Below are 22,603 nucleotides of genomic sequence, written 5' to 3'. Positions count from 1 at the left end.
GAGTACTGATCTCTGGTATCTGCCTAAATAAATGACTAATACAGCTTCAATTCCCTCAGTGTTCTTCAGCTATATGACCGCTGTAATGCTTTGCAGCTAATAAAATTTCAGATTGACTAATTTATTGGGTAGCTTTACCAAAACATCCAAGTAATCCTTTATATACTCATTAGAAATGGGTCCAAAATGATTTCTCTTAGGACTAAGGAAAAGTCTCCCTGGGATCAGCATCGCTGAGCTTTAGATACGTTGGCACAAATCGGGTGGAGGATCTTCTGTGGTTTTACTGCAGCAATTTATCTACATTTTGTAGTTAAACTTTAAACATGAGGTAATTAGAGGCCCCCAAGCTTGAAATTCATGCACCCTTTCTTTTTTTTTTTTTTTTTTTTTTCTTTTTCTCCCTTTAATAGGCCCTACACAAGCCTGCCAAGCTAACTATTTGACAGACGTGAGTTGTATGTGGAAGCTCTGTACAAAACTTCCATAGAGAAGATAGGTTAAAATCTTAAAATTGTTTTCTTTTGTTTTCAGATTTTGAATTTACAAATGGGTAGGAAGTCTGCTGTTACCAAGGGTCAGTCAGCAGCCTATTGTGTCATGCAGAAATATTCACTAGTCAATAATCAAATACACTGCGGCCATTAAGTACTGCACCTGTTGTCCAGATGGGCTAACAATAAACATGACACAGTCAATCATGCTTGTAGAATAGGGTGGACAGAAGGCTTTGGGGGATGTTTCTAGGGTCTTCCTCTGTTTATCTAGACCTTTACTTCTTTACTATTATGTGGCTGGGAGTATCAGGGTTAGTGTGTTTCAATTTTGGAATCACTCTGACAAGTTATTCCAAGGGACTTCGTGCAGTTTTTTGTTGGAGTTTTAAACTAAAATGTCAGTTCTCTTTTTGTTAACTAAGAAAACTATTATTTGACAAAGAAAGGAGCAATAAATCTCCACATGTTGAGAAACATTAAATACTATCAAAATTGCTCTAACTTTAAATGCAAATAAAGCTGTTTCTCTCTGCTAAACTTCATCCATAACAGGATATTTTTAGAGCTATGAATCATTTATTAGTTTAGATAATTTTATATTATGACAAGTTATTGAACACACAATTATGTGCAGTACTGCAATATTAAACATAGAATCAAAACTCACCTTTATTGAATAACTGCTTTATAAAAGTGTTTTGGACCTAAAGTACTTCAGAAGTCACAAAAGCCCATATCCCATATTTCTCTCCTAGAAACATCCTTTATTGGATGGACAGGTTGGAGGAAGCATAGACAAAGATTGCATGTCAACTTGAATAGGCATCTAACCTGCACATTATTTAAAGTAACCTATTTGTCTTGTTAGTTTCAGTGTTTAAAATATTAGGGTGAGTTTACCCACATGCTTAAATTCAAAATGAAGCAATTAGCTTTTTTTTTTTTTCTTTTTTTTTTCTTTTTTTTTTTTGATGAAAGCATGACTTACTAGGGGCATTGCTAAATATCCACTTCACTTACAGTTTTGGAAAATAGTTAACTATCATTTATGTATTTTTGGATGCCAGTGACTAGAAAAGATTATGCAATGTTCATAGAATATCCCGACTTGGAAGGGACCCACAAAAATCATCGAGTCCAACTCCTGGCTCTGCTCTGGACCAACCAAAACTCAGACCATGTGTCTGAGAGTATTGTCCAAATGTTTCTTGAACTCTGGCAGGCTTGGTGTCATGACCACTGCCCTGGGGAGCCTGTTTCAATGCCTAACCACTCTCTTCACTCTCTTGGTGAAGAACCTTTTCCTAACACCCAGCCTGAGCTTCCCCTGTCCCAGCTCCATGCCTTTCCCTCAGATGTTAAGTCAGCTCCAAACATTGAAGTTTGGATGTCCAGTCCACTGACAAACAAGTTTGTCAAACTCTAACCTAAATAATTTTATTTAAATAAAAAGGACAAAATTCAGAAGCAATTAATAAATCTGTTTAAATATTTTCAGGAGATGTCAAAAATGCTCAGGGTCAAACACAGTTTTCAGTTTTCAGTAAGTTTAACATGGTATGGACTGGGAGCGTAGTATGGAAGCTGGTATTAAATGAGCTGGGAAGTAAGACAGTCTCAAACTAGATAGTAACCAGATGCGAAAGTGTATGATCAGCAAGTGCTTGTGTTTGGTCTCTTGCCTGTTGATATTACTGGCAAGAATGTCCAAATGAAGCATGTTGCCTCTTCAGTTACTTGAAGTAGTGCTCTGATATCACCTCCTATTGTTTGTGTGGTTCCAGAGGAATAAATAAGGGTGAATGCATTGGTGGATGACGTGACATTTTGTTGATGAGCTGGGATTGTGCCTGGTTTGTGGATTCGGTATCACACTTTGGATAGAGCTGGAGCTCATAAGATGACATGTTGCCCTTTTGCCACAAAGAAATTGTAATGTTTGGACTTTTTGCTGCTATAGGTGTCATAAAAACACCTGGTTCTGTTTTCTGATTAATAAATTCTTTTGAAAGTCCCTGGCAGTTTTGTCAAGTGTTCACCAAAGGATAAAAACGCACTTATGTTGAGCCCAAACAGTAAATATTGTCAATACAATACAACATAATAGTGAAAATCAAAAAATTGTTGAAAGTGTCTTCTTAATTGGTGTCCACTTCCTCTATCTGTAATGTGGATTCAAAGGAGATACAATTTAAAAACTGATATTATGAGTTAAGACAGCATTGTATTTTGGCAGTTATTTGTAGCTTTCTGATGACGTATGGAGTAGTATAACCACACTTTTCTTTCCAGCCAGCACTGTTTAAGGGAGAGGACATTAACCTGAAAATGAGAGTAGGTCACAACCCTTTGGAGCTACACTATCAATAGCAAAATGAGGGAAAAGGCTACCTCCCCTGTGGTGCTGACAGTCTGAAACTTTGGTGGAGTGAATAGTAGGCTCTCTGCTGTGTGATTTTACTGAAAGGTGTGACAGTTTTTAAAATCCCTGCAGGACAGGGATTTTTGGAATAACATCCAGTGGTTTGTAGGGATAGTGTGTGTGTGTGTGTGTGTGTGTGTGTGTGTATACATGTTTAGTGAGTGAAGTTCAGCTACTTCAACTTGAAAGTACTGAAGCAGATAGTTATTATCCCCAGCTATGTTGCCTTCTAGAGCTTCACATACCTAAGAAAGTGATCCGTTTTACCTCACACGAGAGCGTTAGGTCCTCTGATCATAGTGAACATTTTTTTGTAAGGAACTTATGTGGGGTTAAAAGTGCCAATGCAAATAAGCATGCTAATGTCAAGTAAGAAAAATGAGGAAAGAGGGAAGTGTAGAAAGCAAAGATGCGTTGAAGTAAGGTAAAAGAAGAAAATATGAGATGGAAAAAGGGTGTGCTTAGTCTTTTCCAGGATTTTTTGTACAATACGCTTTCCCTCATTAGCTCTTAACAAATTAATTAATTAAGAATTAATTAACAGTTCTTCATTAGACAGAACATGTTTACACAGCAGTATAAACTAGCTCAGGGACTGGAAGCAACTCAGCTGTGGTAACACAGAGGAGAAAAAAAGTTATTTTATCTTGCTTCATGGGAAAGTTTTATAGCTTGTGTTAGCACAGCTAGACCTTTATCAGTGGCCACATTAACCTTTTTCCAGCTAGTTCACCTTTGCCTGTATTGTAACTGTACAGGCATACCCTTAGCCCACCTCAAGATATTATGTGCAGTGGTTCAATGGACATTTGAACCTCACAGACCAAATGGATTAACAAAACAGGAGAGTTGTATATGCAGCTCAGAGCAATTGAGTCCCTGTTGCCTTATTAGCTCTAGTGTCAGCAACACTCATGGCCACCAGCTAGCTAGTAAGCTCAAATATGACCTCGGTGGAACTAGAGGATTCCTTCTGAAAACAGGGGTGAGGTTCAAGGCACCGTGGGAGCTGTGCCTTGAGCTAACTGCAAGTAGTCTCTGCACAGCAGCGGAGACCACATCTTTCCTGCATGCAGCTCTTGGTAGAGTTGTGAGCAAGACACAGCTTAAAAATTCTATTTAGATTTTTTCTTTATTATTATTATAAGTGTTTTGATGTTCAATCTATTCTCCTGCCATCCACTTTTCCTCTTATCTATAAAAAATATTTTTTTTTTTTCTGAAGTCATTACTCACCAAAATAAACCTTTCTCTTTAGAAGACATCTACTCATGAGCTACCACAGCACTGTCTTTTCCTCTTCCAGTGATGCAGGTGCCTCTTTATTCCTCAGATTCTTCCTCTCCTTTAAAATAAGGAGTCCCTATGAGGTGAGAATTATTCTCAGAGATTTTTGAAACAATTTATTTTTTTTCAGGAACAGTGTTGGAAACATTGGGATTTAGATTTAATAGCTGTTTTTTCTCTTAACAGTTCTAGTGTGTTCTCCATATTATTTGTGAAAAGGGGTAGAATACATGTTGCAATAATACTGCATTCATAAGGCAAAGCCTTTGTATTGAAAGACTTCTGTCAGTACTCATAGAAATAACTTGCTTCATTTGTCTTGTTCTCCTACAACATTGTTGAGTGCAAATGCATTTTTTCATGTAAATTTCTCAGATTTTTAGGTATTATTAACAAAATAAGATGTTTGCTGTACATCAGTACAGCAGACAATTTAAAATCATCCAAAATGCCCTTAAGCTAGCACATTCATAATGAAGAATGTCAGAATACAAACCCTCTTCCAAAAGGTTACTAAAAGAAATAAGAAAAATAGATAAACAGTGTCAGGCATTATTTATTAGTTTTTCTGCGGAATGCATAAAGGTTGTGGATGACAGGAGAGGAGAAAAAAGGAGTGTGTTTTATGTTGAGTTTAAGCAGTCTTCATTCAACTCTCTTTGTATATTTTAGTTTAAGCATGATATTGTTTTATAGTGGGGGGGCTTTTTTTTTTTTTAATTTAAATTGAGCTTCAATTGCAAATTATATAGGTGTGAAAATCTAGTTTTTTCAGCTGGACTTAGCACAAAAAATGTGAAGTTTACCTACTAAAAGGAGATGTCAAAGAAACTCAGTAAAACCTCAACTCAGAGACTGCTGAGGTGCTACATTAAGCAAATTATTTTTTTAAGCAAATGCATGTATTACCTTAGGTTTGGTGGGTGTAAAATAAAAGATAATTGAGAAGCTATCTAAATGCAATACATTATTGCTATAATTGTAAAGCTTAAAAAAAAAAGAAAAAAATAATAATTTATCAGTGCTCACAAAATGTGAGAAAGATTTAAAGACTTGGAGTGTTATACTGCAAAATGAAACTGTGCCCCCAGTGTTGAGGTAACCATCTGTGTCCGTGTCTGATTCAAATACTGTGTGGGGAATAAATTCTGATGCTTGTAAGTTCATTTCATAAAGAATACCAAAATATCTGGCTAGAATAAATCACTTAACTTTGATAGTTCAAGGTATATTTTGAACCATAGCCGCCATGTTTGTTGTCTTACAGCAGGGGAGACTTCACTTTTGCAGGTAGAAAGTGTGAATCTTAGCTGTGACATAATGAAATAAAAGGAATATTTTCCCTCACTGCAGAAAAAATCTTGAGCTTGAATTAATTCCTAATGCTAATGAATGCAACTCTGCTGAAGTGAATGTTGTGCCTACAGAAAATATTCTCTCTGGCTGTAGAGAATTTCCTTCCTGTTCTCATTATTAAGCTCTAACTACCATAACTATCTTGGCTATCTTCTGATCAGGCTGTTTTATACTCTTCCCTGGTAGGCATATCCAAAGGTGAAAGAAACTGGTCTCTCCTTACATAACTGTTTAAAAAAAGACTCTACTGCCTATAAAAAAGGAAACACCAGTCTTTTGCTGGAACCAATAATAATAACACAAAATATGTTAACTTCCTATTTCTCATTTATTTTCAAGCTCATTCATCATCAGCTGTATTTTTTATTTTTTTTTAACTTCAGCAAATATTTAAAGACCATATCACTATGTCCTGTAAAGATTTCACTATGCTTCTTAACAGTGATTGGAATCTCCAAGAGATAGTTTTCTTAAAAACTGCTGAAATAGACTCTTACAAATGATAGCGTGCCTTTATTTTTTTATTATCTTTTAGTTAAGAGCCCCTTCCAAAGTCTTTCCCTGTACCACAGTGGCTTTGGGATTTGGATCAACCCAAATTATTCTGTAAGCAGCAGTGCTTTTAAAAACAAGCACTTCCATTTCCCAGTTGCAAGGACTTAACCAATATTCTGCATAAGAATATGTCGTTGTTAGTGTTGAAGACCACTACATTAGGATTGGGAGACTCGCTCATTTTTCAGTCCTCAGCAATTCAGAAATTCAATATTAGATCTTATAAAACTTCTTGGTGAAAAACAAAACAAAACAAAACAAAACAAACAAAAAAAAAAACATCATTTTTTCCTAATAAGAAATTAACAACAAGTTGCAAAGATTTTAAGTGTTTCTTAATTATACTACAGCTGGTCATAGTAATCTCCTTACATTTCTTTAGTTATTTTTTGAAATTGCCAAATTCTGATTAGTTGCATTTTCCTGCAGCCTCTCTTATAAATAGAGAAAAGCAGCAGCTGGAAGACAAGGAAAAATAATTGACTAGTGACACAGTTGGTGCTTACCAAAATCCTCAGTTAATTACACAGTTTAGTTTTGGTAACTGATGCAGATTTCTTCCCTGGAAATGGGGATTGGTTGAAGACTTGTACCCAGTTTCACTCATTTTAGAGATCTTCATTGTATGTTCATGACTGTGTTATGAAAAGGGAAAAAGGCACATAGCATACAACAAATCCACCACCTGCAAGACCTGCAGTCTTTTTACAAGACTGTAAAAGTAGTAAAGTTCTGCATTCCACCTTAGAACCAGAAACAGTTCTGAAGAGTTGTGTACTTGGATTCATTTAAGTGTATCACCCAATTCAGTAGTAGGCTAGTAGTGTATTTAGTCAGTTAAGGGTTATGTCATAGCTGGATTTTGCATGCATGGTGAAGATGACTCCTGCATTTGCCAATAGCAATCTTGGATGTATTTGTTAATTTTGGGAGTTCACATAAAATAAGCAAGTTTGTTCTTTTCCAATGTCCTTCATATCTCAGAGGCTTCCTTTTACTTAGACTGTCATAGTATGATAGTGAATATGCTAGAAGCACAGATGACCAAAAAAAATACAACTGCTTGGTTGCAGACTGTATCAAATGCAAAATTTATCTTTTTTTTTTTTTTTTTTTTTTTTTTTTTTTTTTTGGGGGGGGGGGAGGTTCTGATACTGGCTGTTGAGTATATTAGTTCAGTAACATCTAAAACTGTAAGTTTCTAATATTACACTCCACTTGCTGTCAGAAGAGGTTATATGTGTGTCTTAGGAAAATTCAGTGGGCAGTTGTAGCCATGTAGCAAATAGTTGGTTTCCTCTGCAGGCAGATGTGAAATGCCTAGCCTTAGCATTACACTTCAGTAGTGACAGCATAGCTCTGGTAGCACATTATATGTTAGGCTGTTAACAAGTAAGTATTTAAATCTTCAAGTACTATGGAATATATCAATAAAAGTCCACATCTGTTACTCTACCAATAGTAATGGTAAGCTAATGGAAAGTGTGCTGGTTGTAAAGCATTTTGTTATTCATTTTCCTTACCCATTTACTTTTTTGTTACCATATTTCTGTCCTACAGGAGTTGCATATTTCTGATGAGTACTGGTAAAAGTTTATCCATAAAATGATGCAGTGCATCCAAAAAAAATGAAGTGAAAAGGAATAAAGAGAAGAGTAGGCAAGAAATTAAACCTCTGTATAGGAAGGTCTAGTCCAGGGAAGCTGGATATGTTGTAGTGTTAGTAAAAACAGGGATGATGTGAATCACAGCTTGCACATTTACAACACACCACCGTCTAAGGCATAAAAAGGCAATTGTATTGACTTTAAGGAGGAGCAGCTTGCCTGTTTTGTTCACAGAAGATTCTGAAATAACACTGCCAAGATTTAAGACAACAGAAAAGGGGAAGGCATAACAAAGCAAGATTTCTCATTCTTGTCTCTCAGAAATATATTATACCTTGCTTCATGTAGATCGAACAGCTTTAGGTCCCCTTGACATACTAGTGGCATATGAAAGCCCTGCGGATGGATAGAGCGTTAGATTGGAAGTAATAAGGTTGTGCCTGACTTACCTCCGCATTTGTAGCAGATGTTACAAATGTCATAACATGAACCTTTGGGATCAGGCTGGAAAAAAAAAAAAAAAAAAAAAAAGCAAGACAACAGATGTAGGCCTCTTAGTTTTACCAGCAAGTATAGTCTGACACTATATAACACTGTTCCGACTTGATGTTAATACCCCATCCTCCTCCTGAGAACAGAATCAGTGACACTAACCATTTCTGAAGCTGGAGAGGGGTGACAGCAGTTTTCTTCCACAAGGAATTTTAATACTAGTTTAAAAATAAAAGACAATAGAATTATCAGCCCAATAACTGTCGTCGTGTTATATCTGGATAAGTAACACATATATATTCATTTGGGATGAAATTGATAATTTTAAGGAATTTCTTTATGCTGTCGTAATGTTTATGCATTTTTCCATTGATAGGTCCAAATCTCACAGAGTAGGCATTTACTTAAAACATTGCCAAATGCCTCAGTTTTTAACCCCCTCAACTCACCCTGTGTTTGTGTCTCCTTCTCCCTTGCCTTGCACATCTGTCCTCCTCCCATATTTTTGCAGACTTTTTCAACTCTCTCTTCAGAGCAATAGGACTTCTTGGGAAGTTCCTATCTCACTTTAATTATTCAGACCAATATCATTAAATCTACAATGACATCTAAAACTTCTTTTACTGGCAGCACTTTCTCAGCTATTCTATCTATTGTTTTGACAGTTTTCAAAACATTTTTGTGCTTCTCACATTACCCCATATTTGTGACCAATCCTCTCTGGACCTAAGTGTACCACTTTTCTCTCTTCTTTAAGAATGCTACTGTCTAACAATATTGGAGTTGGACTTCATGATCTTTGGAGGTCTCTTCCAACTGAACTATTCTATTGAGCTATGGTGGAAGAATAGGTAGAGTTAACCTCCGTCATATTTTATCTATTTGTGGGAGCGCACTGTATGTGTTAGGATTACACTCCATATACTTCCATTCTGTATATATTCTTCCTTCTCACATATTTTTGTGAGCAGTGTAATAATTAATTGTAAAACAACCCCTGTAAAGTGAAGTTGATACTGGGAGGTAGCTCTAATTCAGTTATATCAGACATTGGTCCCTCCTCTCCATGTCAAAGCGCATTTTGCTACCTTGCAGAGAAGCTAATGACTAGAGCGAATGTTAATAGTTACCCTTAATTGTTTTATGGGTGATGTAGTTCTTTTGCTTCTCCTTCTATTGATTTTAATGGAAATTGTGTGTTCTTTACTTTGTGCCATTGTTCTCTGTGTGGTGGAAGGTGCATGAAGTTATTCCTTCTCCTGTTTTTCTGGAGTTTTGGCCAATGTTGCTGTATTTCATGGGAGGAGAAGAAAATTAATTCAGGAGTGCAGGCCCTTGTATTTTTTCCCATGTGTTTCAATTTAAAGCAGTGGTGATTCTCTCTGCCACATCACTCCCTCAGGTGCTGCCATTCTTGAACTGGAGGCTTAGCCCTCTCCCTGAAGAATTTCATTGTCAAGGAGAAGAGTGGGGGTTCTCCCATGAAGAATTTTAATCACCCTGTCTGTAGCCCTTTTGAAGGAGGCACAATAGTTCCTATAGTAACTACTACAGTGTGGGAGAAAGGCCAGTGCTCCCTCCCCCAGCCACAGATGGAGAACTCTCTTTGCTTAGATGACTGGAAATTCTTGCACAGCAAAGCCTTCATACTTAAGAGTGAAAAGAAAAATCTCTGAAATAAAGTAGTAAAATGTACAAATACGTACTGATTAAGAAACAGTGTTATTTGAGTTATCAAATAGAGAACATAAGAATCTTGAATATGCTAATCTTTAAGGTGTGTTTAACTTCCAATCTTGGATTTTTTAATTTTAAGAAGTTCAGAAAAGAGAGAGAAATATTTAGGACATCAGAAATCTTGCTTCATCCTCCCACCCCACCCCCAGAGAACAAATCCTGTGGGAAGGAACAGATCCATAAAGCAGATGAAAATAATTGGGGAACAGGCACATAAAATAGATGAAAACTTGCACTAAGACAGCCACTTCTCTACTTGCTTTTTTCCATTCACCTAGAATCTGGGGAAGGGGAACACATTTTTTCTGGGAAATACATCTTCAGATCTTTTGATTCCAGTTTTTCTTTCTTTCTTTTTTTTTTTTTTTTTTTTTTTCTTTCTGCTTTTTTGACATTTTTATTTGATCAGTTTTAAGTTATGGAAACTAAAATAAGCTATTAAAAGTGTTGGTTTTTTGTTTGTTTTTGTTTTTTAAGTTTAAAAGTATTAACTTCAATTTGAAAAACAAATTTCATTACAATTTTTTTTAATCCCTAGAGTTTTTGATGAAACACTATAGAAGATCTACTTGAAATAAACAACACACCTGTAATCCTGTTAGGTAACATTTAACCAGTTCATTCTTGATAACTACTTAGTTATTCAGTGGAAAGGTTTGGTTTGCTTTCTGAGCAGTGGATTCTCCAGTAATGAATACATGCTGTGTACTAGTGACCAGAAGATGGACGTCTAGAATAATAGGCATTTGCCTACACAAAAAATAGATTTGAAATGCCATTGTTAGCTTTGCAAGTTGATTATCATATATTGCATTATGCATCTTACATGTAGTCCTTTGTGACAATTTTGTGCTGATACTTTATTGCTGTGATACTTAGTTGGTAATGGCACAGCATTAATGATTCCCATAGCTTTACTAAACCAGGATAAAATACTTTTCCACATATGTTGCAACTCCATCTGAGATTTATTTCTTCTTCCCATCTGTGTGGGTGGATGTTATAAGGGACCTAAATTTTGGATCCCATGATGGTTTACGATGAGGTAGAGTGGTGACATCATCTACTTTCTTTGGATACCCTTTCCAATTTAGAGGGCAAAATCTCTGCTTACATCATGCTGGTTGCCCACCATTGATCACAGTTTAGAACAGGATCTGAATATATATAATCTATACCTTATGTCATCAACATACATCTCAGGCCTAGAAGTTGATTCTTGCTAAAGATTTCTCTCAAAACTTAGAATCAGTGATAAATGGGGTGGCCAAGAATGATCAACAGAAAAAAAAAAAAATAATAAAAAGAAGAAGAAAACAAAATGTAGCAAGGTATTAAATATGAAGTTAGAGAAATTAAAAGCAGTAAAATGTTTATGTGGATTTTACAATATGTAAATACTAGCCTGCTTTCATGAGCCTAATGTTGGTTTCACATTATTTTTCTCTCACATTGCATCTTCTGTTGTTCAGTCTAGCCCTCCATCAGTGTCCCTGTCTATTCTAAAACAGAATTTTTGAGCATTTCCAAATAATTTGCTCATTGGAAAATCCCAGGGTTTTAAAATGGCATCTCACTTCTTCCTGTGAAACCACTCTGGTTATCCCATTCAACTTCACTGTTCTTTCACAAGCATTTGGAGTTGTTCCTTGAAATAACAAAAGAGAAATCTTCATGTAGAATCTACTTTACATTGAAAAAAATGTATTCAAAACTCTGTTTACATGCTTTACATGCTTCACATATATGGTCACCTGAGATGATTCTCTTTCTTATCTGAAATTATCATGTATTTTGTTAATACCTATAGGGAGAAATATTAGATGATCCTGCATTGTCTAATATTTCTCTTATAATATTTCATTTAAAACCTGCAAGGTATGTAGTCATATGTTATGTATTTTGTGAATAAAAAAGATAATGGTCTTTTTGGTGGGCTGTTTATGAACTTTCATATTTATGCAGGCCTGTTCAGGCTTTGCTAATTGAAGTCTGACTTTTTTTTTTTGACATAATCAGAACTATTCAAGATCAAAAAAGTGAAACATGGGCTCTATTTTTTTTTTTAAATGACTATTCAGACAGCAGATTACCTAAATGTGTGTAATGGGATGGGCCTGCCTCTCCCTCTCCTTTCAAGCATACAAAAAAGTGCTGCTCAGAAGAGTTAAAAAGAAATTAATAAATGAAGATTTTGAGGCTAATTGAGTAAAGGCCTTTCTAAGTATAATTTCAGGAGAATTATCAATTATCAATTATATTATCAAAGCAACAGCATTTTAAAACTTAGTCTGAATTGTACCAAAGATTCCACAAAACCAATTTATGTTGAGATGTGGCACACAACGTCTCACAAAAGTATTTAGGGAGAACTGGTGTTACATTTTCATTCCTAGAGCTCAAAAAATATGGCTTCTGTTTAATTACTGTTCTCTGTTCACTAGGAGAAGGTCACAGTGGACATCAGTTTTTGGTCATTCTTTGCTCCAGAGGCTTAGAAGTGTGTTAGAGGAAATCCTCTCTTATAGGGATACATGGAAATCTTTGTTAGGCAGTGTACATTTTTCTTTCCCATAGCTTCCCACTCCTTCTAGCACAATTGCAAATGCTCTTGAGATTGCATTAAGCATGCTTAGACTGCCCCCAAGACACATTGAAAGGGATGTGGTTCTTCCTTCACCACATGCACAGCCAGATTAGTCATTGAGGGAGAAAATTTAAAGAGGAATTTATGAGCAGTTAGATTTTTTTCCTTATTAATAGCTTGTTACAGAATAATCCTATGCCAGGAATAGACATGTCAGTCATGTCAATCTGGATAGTAAAAGTCACGGTCCAACGCTATGGGAAGTAAAATATTTCAATGGGGAGAATCCTCTGTTCCAGCACAACAAGGTGTATTTTGAAATCATTCAATCTTCTTGTCACTATTAGTAATCAATATTTGATAGCAATATTGATTCAGCCAGCTTTTTTGTTAACCAGAATTTTACGTTCAAGCCTTAAACTTTGTCAATTAAATGTAGACAGTATAAAATATGACTACATATAAAAACAAACAAACAAAAAAGCCTATTTATAGAAGTTCGTTCATACTACTAAAACAACAGAAACTTGGAAGAAGAATTTAACCTGGGTTTGGAACTTGTTTCCTTTGTGCCTCCTGTTCCAGTTGGTACACATGCTTCAGCCTTCTCCATGTCCTGATTTCACCTAATTCCTGATACTCAAAAAAAGAAATTAACCCCTTGAAAGGAATGCTTTGTTTCTACATTTAAAAGAGAATCTACTTTAAAAAAAAAAAAAAAAAATATATATATATATATATATATACACACATATACAGATCTTTAGGACTGTGAAGTTCATTGAGCTGCTTTGATTTATATGTTCTGATATGAATTCTAAATCCCTTGCTTTCCAAGTTTTCTGTGAGCAGCTAAACTGCATCTGTTGATGGTTCCATCCACAGGGGGAGTGATTTAGAGATGACTGGATGTGGCTCTTATGATGGGAGCCAGTTCAGTATTTATAGTTTGTTTTGAAATTTCATAAGAAAATAAAATCATGGCCTGTTTTTTAATCCAACCATTTCAGTCTATGTCTTCCTTTCATCTATTGTCTTGCCAATGATCCATTCAGCACAAATAAGAGGCTTTGTGCTGTGATTGGACTGTGAGATTGCTGTGTTTTTGAAATCTGTCAATGTGATATGCATCTGTATATTCCAAATAGTATTTCTTCTGATGCAGATACCTTTATTGAGAAATCTTCAAAGCTCAAATAAGTAACATAATGATGTAATGAAATCAAAAGATTGAAGAAAATAAGTTTTTCACCTGTTCTAGATTTATCTTAATATTTCTGTCTCATTCCTCAAAATGTTAAGAATAATAGTTAGGGAAATGAGAGAAATACAGAAAGGGCATATTTAACATCTATTATGTTACCAAAAAAAAGAGTTGCAGTATGGCTACTAGAAGCAGAATGGTTTTCTGTTTAACATATTTATGCTGGTTGTAAAATTAGGAACTGTCATTACAACACCACATCACCTGAGTAAGTGTAAGACACATAAATCAAAAAGTTCTGCTATAAAACTGTCAATGATCTGAATGCCTTGAAAGTACTGCAAGGTATTTGTGTACATGTATACCAGCCACTAGGATACAGGCATCAATAGAGGATTTAACTGACAATGTTAAAGCTAAGATGTGGCCCTCTGTTTTCTAGTTAACTCACTGACCTTGAGTCTTTTGGTTTGACCTATAGAACTGAGAGCAACCCAAGTATGAAGAACTGATAACTTACCTGCAAATATCACTTCAAGTTAAAGATACTGTTTTTAAAGTATTACATTGCCTTCATGCATTTTATTCAAGCTATTATACTCACATGCTAAAAAACTGCAATTAACATCATAGAACTGGAAGCAATATTCTGTATGTAATGGATACGCTTTAAAATGCCAGTGGATTGTAAAGGAATGATGTAGTGCAGGAAATAGAAAATTAATTGGAAGACAAATTCCAAGTGGTGATGTGTTCAGATAATGTGTGGAAAATATAACGCAGTCTAGATGGAAGAATGAAAGAACCTAAAGGATTTAAGCAGGTTGTTTGTTCTTTCAGAGGTTCATTTTGTTTTTTGCAGTGCTCCTATGGAGACTACTATGAAGCAATGCCTAACAGTCCAGAACTGTGAATTTCATTTTTGTTGCTGGTAGATTATAAATGAAATGACATTGGGGGAAAAAAAAAAAAAAAAAAAAAAAAAAGGTGCTAATTGATAGCAAGCATAGTGGGGACACCAATCATCTTCACAATGCCACATATTCTGTTTAATCCCATAACAAAAGCTAGTTTCCCTTAGAAATATTGGTACAGCTCCTGTGTAAGCAAACCTTTGATAACATATCTGGAGGCTTAGTAAGGAGGAAAGAAGGATCATCTTTAAGTCTCGTGTCTGGAAAAAAAATAAATAAATAAATTTAAAGGAGCCTTAGTTGCTAGCAAATTTTATGTGCTCTGATTTTTTTTTTCATGATATAGGCATTACTGTAAATGGTAGGCATCACTATAGCTATAGGAAAAATAAGACTGAAAAGAAGCAAAATGATTTAGGATCAGAAGACTGATACAGAAAAACATAATAACAAATAAGTACTTAAAACTAGTAAAAGAAGAATATTATGCTGGCATGTCAAGCAAGCCACTTTACTAACTAATGTTAAAAAACAAGTACAACATATCTGTCTATTACCAACTTTAGTTGAAGTGTAAAGGAGAAGTCTTGAAGGCTTATTTTCTTATGTTGGTAGCATCTGCATCCTCAAGTATCTTCAGAGAAAAGAAGACACTGAGTCTAGAGCAGTCACCATTTGTAATTCTGAGCTATGGCCTGAATCCATTAGCAATGAAGCCACATGTTTGCCTAATATAAATAGCTTAGAATTTCCTGCAAGGAAATTACATGAAGCATCAAATAGGTCAATATGACTATCATTACTTGGCATATATCTTTTCTTACTGATATCATGTTTGGCAGACAGTATCATAGAAGACTAAAAAAACGTTGCTCTATGTTTTGTTTTCATTGATGTTAAATTAGTGTTTAGTACTGACAGTCATCCATTCTACTTGTTTTAGTGGCTCCCTTGTTACTTCTTTTTCCTTACCGTGTGTTGTAAAGAGGTTTCAAAGGCATTAGACCATCAGTGTCTTTGGACGTAAATGTTTTTGTATGCACTTTAAAATTTTACCTTTTTGTGCCTACTATGGATATGCCTGGCTTTGAAACTTGTAGGAATGTCTCAGCAGTGCTGTGCCGTCTTCTCCGTGTTATTTCTTTGTTCATGTGGGAAGTATAGCCTAAACCAAAGAGGAAATCTCAGCTTGCAGTCAATACCTATGTTTGGTCACTCAGACTTAATTGCTGGCTTTGTGCTCCTGGCATAGAGAGTTTAATGAAAGATGAGTTTTATGATTTCTTAGCTTGTTTTCTAATCACTTCTGCTTTTGAAACACAACCACCTGTTACTAAAATTGTACTTTTAAACTATATAATTTAAGTGTAGAAGTTGAAGTTTTAGGTATCTTTTCCAGCAACTAACATTGACACCTGACATACTACTTCCCTATAATTAGGAGCATCTTTGATATCTCGGATGTGATGACAGTGCAGCTGTTGCCAAATGTTAACTTTTTAAAGTTGTGTTTACTTCATTTTAGTTTCAAATAAGATAAGTAACATGTTAAGATAAATCTCTCAAATATCTTCCTGGGTAATATTTAGTTCTCATCATTACATTCCAAAACATTTACATTATATTTAGTGTCTTTTTCAGTACTACATTCTGCATGCTATCATCGTAAAGTATGAAAAAAACTTCTACAAGAACTGAGGACATATTTGAATAGACTATTCATTTCCAGAATTCCTGGACATTTAAATAGCTTTCTTCTTCTTCTCTGAGGATAAAAGGATACTTTTATACTCAAAATTTTGAGTCACTGAAAATTATGTACCAATTTTACTATATGCAAGGCAAATTTGAAATCAACACTGGTGTTTAAAATGCAAAATATATTTAAGTAGTTAATGTGAAATGGTGTGGTCAGGGATTAGAAATGAATGTGCAGACCTTGCAACATAACTGTTTTTTATTCAGTTATAGGTGCCCAGCGCAGGAGAAGTCCCAGTGCCCTTGCCATTGAAGTATTTGAGTCACATTTGGGAAGTCATATTTTACAGGTAAAAAAAAAAATGGCTTTTCCAAGAAAAATCAAAATAACTAGTCAGACCTATTTCTGCCAATAATTTGAATACTGTTGGTGTCAGCACTTATATTAATGAAAATTAATGAAATATATTAATGAAATTTAAAAGGTCACATTTATTTCTTTTTAGAAAGTCCATGATTGGAACAATTTGAGAGGGAAGGCAGGTGTTGTATAGATGAATCTCAATATTTTGTTGTTTTGAACTGTGCAGTAGGTGTTTGCTTGCAGAATGTATTTGTGTGTGTGCACAAAACAGTATTTTGTGTTGGTGATTTTATTTGCCTTATGTGTCATGCACAGATTTAGGGTGTTTTTCCCCACTTTGGTTTATGTGCACTGCTTTCCTCTTTGATATCACAGTTGTCATGATTATGTATCACAAATTTGCAACAATCTGCAAAGAGAAAAGATGAACAGCAGCATGCTTCTTAGGTCTCCTTAGCTATGAGATAAAAACTAATCAGATATTTGTCAAAGAATTTAGTCACACTGTAAAAGGAGCTATATTCCAGCAAGATTAGATTGAAAAAACAGTAAACTGATGGAGATGTTCTTATGCATGCTTTGTTTTGTCAGGGTTAGTACAGCCTTTCTTATGTTACAGTAATCAAAGTGGAGCAGAAGCAGTTAAGAACAAAATGTGAAGTGTTTTGTCAGCAAGGCAAAAACTCAGCACTATGGAAATAATAATAATAATAATAATAAAAAAAAACCACACCACTCTTTACATGTAGTCTTTTCTAACCACAGCACTGAATAACTACACTTAGCAATGTACGCAGATTCTCAATGCAAATATATTGCTTGGTATTTTATCTTTTGAGAGGTACAAAAGAGGTAAATTAGGATATTATCATGAGAAATATTCCACTTAATTTGAAATGATTGAGAGCTATCTCTCCGTACTACCTCAGCTGTGGCATTCAAAAGCATTATGGATAATGTCAGATTTTTCACATATTTTTAAAGTAACTAAATGCCAAATAGCAACAAAGATAATTTTAGGAAAACATGAAATTAACCAGTAGAATGAATTTCTCTTTGGAGCAAAAATCATGAATGAAGTGACTTACTTAGTTGTGCATCCTTAGCAAAGATCTAGCTCAAATTTTTGATTCTATAAGCAAATGCTTGCATTATAGTAACTGTACCAAAGGTATCTGCACCAGTATCTACAGTACTGTTTGCATATCACACAGAAATGCTGTTATGCTGTCTCATAAATGTAGGGGGGAAAAAAAAAAGAATAAATAAACAACAGTTTTGTGATGTTCCAATTTATGTAATTTGTTTGTGTGGTGTTTTGAGTATGTAAAAATGTGCTATATATTCTAGAGATATCTTTCTTGTAATATAAATTATAAGAAATATCTAGACAAAATCTTACTGAGACTGATTTATATATACTCTTTAAGTATTAGGTTTGATGCTATATGAACATATGAGTCAATTTTTAAGAACAAAACTAAGGCGTCCACTTTGACAGATTTATAGGTGGAACTAGGAAATCTTAGACGTCTTTTCCAATCTGAATGATTCTACGATTCTATTCTATGACAACTACTTGACATTTGAATTTTTCACTTATTGTGTATTTTAGACTATTTAGCGATTTTATTGCTTATTTAAGCTAGATTACATTTTTTTCTACTTATACATGATAAATTAGGGTGTTTTCAGGATATATCTTTCTCATAATACTAGTAAAATAATCTGTATTGCACTGTAATAAATGGATTGAGGATTTTCAATCAAAATTGCCATCAACATAATATTGAATATCTGTTGAGGTGTGGCCTTCTCAGAGAGGGTGGTGCTTTTACCAAATTACTCCTATTAATCTCCTAATTGATAGTAGAAAGTTATACTCTGACATTTAAGAGAATAGACTGTTGATGATGGATAAAGGACAAAATAAATTAATAATGGTTGCAAGTTTATCATGATATGTTAAAATCTTATCTTACTAGAGTAATCAACACTTGGAAGGAAAGTCTAGGTCATGCGTTCAAATGCACCACTTTTAAAAGATCTGAACAAATTTCAAAGTACTGTTTTGTGGTTTTATGGGTAGAAAAATAATCTCTGGAAAACATGTAAATTTCCAGAAGATAAGTAAAACAACAACCAGATAGATTCTGCAATGGAGTACTGTTCTAACAAGTTCTCATTTAGCTTGCTGCTCCTAAAGATGATATGCAAAGCAGTGCTGTGATAAGTATTGTTTGCAAGTGAAGTAAACAACCTTGCAGAATGATTATACCTTGGGACTACCTGTTTTTCAGTCTGCTATCTGAGGAAGTTGAATTTATAGTTTGTTTAATCCCTTTTGCTATTAATATTTTGAAGACTGGGTTAAGTGTAAGCTCAGAAATTAAGAAGCCTCTCTAATCCTCCTAATATTTTGATACTTCAAAATTTATTGACAGACACATGAGAAGCATAATACAGTATGCTTGAAAAGGTGGATGTAGGTGGATGTTATTTATGATGATGTAAAAATAGAAATAGAGGTGCATCTTGTGATACTTTACATCTTGATTCTATAAGCAAGAAGTCTCGGTCAAGTCCACAAGTCCAAGCCATAGTCAATTACTGTATATCATGCTGAAGAGATTCCTACAGTAGGTATGCAGCCAAGGAAACCAGCTGCTTGTGGAAAAAAAGAAACCCCAAAACATGAATATGTGAAATGTTGTCAAATCATTGTGTCCAAAGTCAGGGCAAAATAACTTTGAAATGTTTTCCAAGTAAGATTACCTGTATGATGAAGAGTAGAAAAAATAGGTAATGGCAATATGTTCATTATTTTTTAAAAATGATTTTTGGTTTGTCAGATAGTTGTGTTTTGTTTTATTCTACATTTGTCTTTGGAAAAATAGCGTTATAATGAGAATAGACTTCAATAAAGACATCTTCAGTTTTACAGTTCTATGTATATATGTGGTATTTATTAAGTAAATCCAGTAAAAAATAATTTCTTCTGTTGCTTGCTATTCAGAAATTTGACTGAAACTGGTTTTAAAAATTAACAAAAAGATGATCAGTTTATACAAGGCTCATGGATTTTTCCTGTAACTTCATTGCTATTGAGGAGGTATGGAAAAGGGTCAGTAACCCCATATTCTTCATATAATCAGGAATGATCAGGAAATGTAGAACTAAATATAGAGAAAAGGGAAAGTTAGTGAATATATTTGCATATGCAAATTAGCTTAATTGATACTGCTTGCCTCTACAGGGATTTTTCATTACAAACTGGAGTGCTACATTGTTCAGCTCATATTGAGTAATTTAGTAACTAATGAGACCAGTTTGCACTAATTTGCATATGATAAATGAGCTTAATTGCAGTAAATAACTTGGAGGCATAATTACTTAATTTTCCTGTGTTGCATGGCTTTTAAGTTCACGTATGAACAACTCAAGATAATTTTGCATATTTAAATTAGTTGCTTTTAAAATTCTTGAACAAGAAAGAACACACCTTACAATCTGAACTGTAAAACAATTAAAAGTAAAATGTACAGTATTTTCAAATAAAATTTAATATCTATAAAAGATATTTCTTCCTTTAAAATACCAATGACTACTTAAAGAATAAATATTTGGAATTATACAAAATGGAATAGCTTTTAAAGTCAGAATAGGATAGAAAGATGGTATTCGTAATAATAATAGAACTGTGTATCTGAACTGTAGTGAGTGGTACACATTTTGTATTCCTGCATACAAGAGTGATAACTTTCATAATTGCATTCTTTGCTTCAGCAGTGCCTATTCAGCTGTTAAGAAGCTGTAACACTTTCATATAGCATTATATTACCATACTCAATAACTTAGATACTAGTTGTCTTAAATTGCATATACTGTCCTACCTCCACCTCGTTTTGTGTGAAGAAATCCTTAAATCAGCACTCTGAAGTGTCAGAGTGCAGCAAAATGCCTCTTTTTTTTTTTTTTTTTTTTGATAGACTTGGTCAGTGGTGAGCACTGTCATTAATAACCCTCATGACAGAGACTTCTACCTTGAGTTTCACCAAAAAAAAAAAAAAAAAAAAAGGATCCTATTTTCATTTCTGCCATGCCCCTAAAATTATTGGCCATCACATCCTTTTGATAGAATTGATAGACTTGAACTACTGACCTAGACAGGGAAAAAAATCAAATGCTCAACTAACAATTGCACGAAATGTGCATAGCAAGGTCTGTTGTACACAGGTGATTTGCAAAGTAGATGACATTTGTTGAATTCTTCATCTGTGCTGCAAGGCACTACTCTCCTAGCAGATTTTTTGTAGCCCTGCTGAATGGTTTCTTCAAAATTTTGAGACTCACTTTTCCCTTTCTCTTTATATCTATTTCTTATACTAAGGAACCATTTTGAGATGAACGAAGGTCTAAGTAGTTGCAGTATTAGATTCCATGAGACAAAAACAACAGGATTCTATCAAGGTCAAAGGAAACAGAGGCTCAGTTGAAATTCTGACCCTAAAGACTCTGTGTTCTTTGTCGTCTTTGAGTCATGAGCCACAAGATGTAAAGGGCATGCTCCGGAGATCCAGGAGTGGAACACAATTCAGAAAGGATAGCTGTAGTGGATGTGCAGTTCTACCCAAGGTATCCCAGCCAAGTTACCTGTGGTATGCACTCAGGCTGTAAGCCCTGTATACTTTGTAGCATCCTCGTTATCAGCGCAGACATGATCATGTAATGGTCCTAGGATGGGAGCACCGTTTGAACTCCCTGGAAGTCACATATGGCTTAAATGCTATGGTTTGGCTTTACTCCATACAGTGCTCCCAGACTCTCTATGGATGTGAAGGGCAGTCCAGTATTTTGTAAATATGGTTCATATTCTTTTTCCTGCCACTGGAAACCTCAGCATGAGGGTAGAGCTTCATAGAGATTTAATTGTCTTTACTCCATTCCCTGGAGAAACCACAGGTTATTAGACACTATGAGGTTGTTTTAGCTTTTGCGTATTGAAAGTCAGCAAGCAAGCAGACCATATGCAGCCTATGAATGCAAGAAGACTGATGTATTGTTTGCATTGTGAACAATTGAAAAATGTCTCTTTCTAACAATTTTATTTTTGTTTTAAAATATACATTTATTAATAATTGAGGTTAGATTTAGATTAGATATAAGGAAGAAATTCTTTCCTGTGAGGGTGTTGAGGCACTGAAAGAGGTTGCCCAGAAAAGCTGAAGAAACCCCATTCCTGGAAGCGTTCAAGCCCAGGCTGAATGGGGCTTTGAGCAACCTGGTCTGGTAGGAGGTGTCTCATGGCAGAGGGGGTGGAACTAGATCTTTAAGGCCCCTTCCAATCCAAGCCATTCTATAATTCTTTTCTTTTATTAATACTTCCAGCACTAAAATACTAAGAAATATGCAACTGTAGAAATATATCATACATGTCAACATAGTATACTGCTGCTCTTCAGAGTAGGTCCGTAACTAATTGTGAGAAACATCCAGGATGAATGTATCATCTCTGGTTCCTGTGAATCATTCCAGATGATGCCATAACCATATAGAGTAGCTTAAACTACATCTTGGTCAGCATGTTATTTTTTTGGTGCATGTCACATAAGTTTACGTTTCCTTAGGAAAAAAAATGAGGAAAATGAGTAACAGTCTCTTCTCTCTACTTCTCTCTAAGTGAATGCTTTAAAAGTTTGTCTTCTGTTTGCAGCTGGCTACTACCCATTCTACCTGCCTGTTCTACCTAAATTTGTGTCTAGAATTGTTTTCTAGATGCTGATTCCATCACAGTCTTAGGTGTGTAACAGCTGCAAATAAGAGTGAATCATACACGTGATACTCTCAGAAGTATTTGTGATTACACATCATTGATCAACTGAA

At 34.9% G+C, this 22,603-nt stretch overlaps 1 protein-coding gene across 6 annotated transcripts in view; it reads left to right on the top strand.

The window, feature by feature from the left end:
* The window catches only part of NPAS3 (neuronal PAS domain protein 3), a gene marked incomplete at both ends in the record, with an annotated part of 620,600 nt that overhangs the window by 288,596 nt on the left and 309,401 nt on the right, over positions 1-22,603 (top strand). For 4 of the 6 annotated variants that reach the window (XM_084286993.1, XM_084286992.1, XM_084286990.1 and 1 more), the window contains one exon: positions 16,624-16,706. In XM_084286993.1, coding sequence (XP_084143119.1) covers positions 16,624-16,706 — 83 coding nt within the window. The remainder of the gene's footprint in view (positions 1-16,623; positions 16,707-22,603) is intronic. The other 2 variants (XM_084286994.1, XM_084286991.1) reach the window with 1 other exon arrangement.

Source organism: Netta rufina, assembly GCF_964035555.1.
Source record: "Netta rufina genome assembly, chromosome: 5".
Classification (NCBI taxonomy): domain Eukaryota; kingdom Metazoa; phylum Chordata; class Aves; order Anseriformes; family Anatidae; genus Netta; species Netta rufina.
The sequence above is the reverse complement of the archived record's forward strand: the minus strand, read 5'-3'. Positions and strand labels throughout refer to the sequence as shown.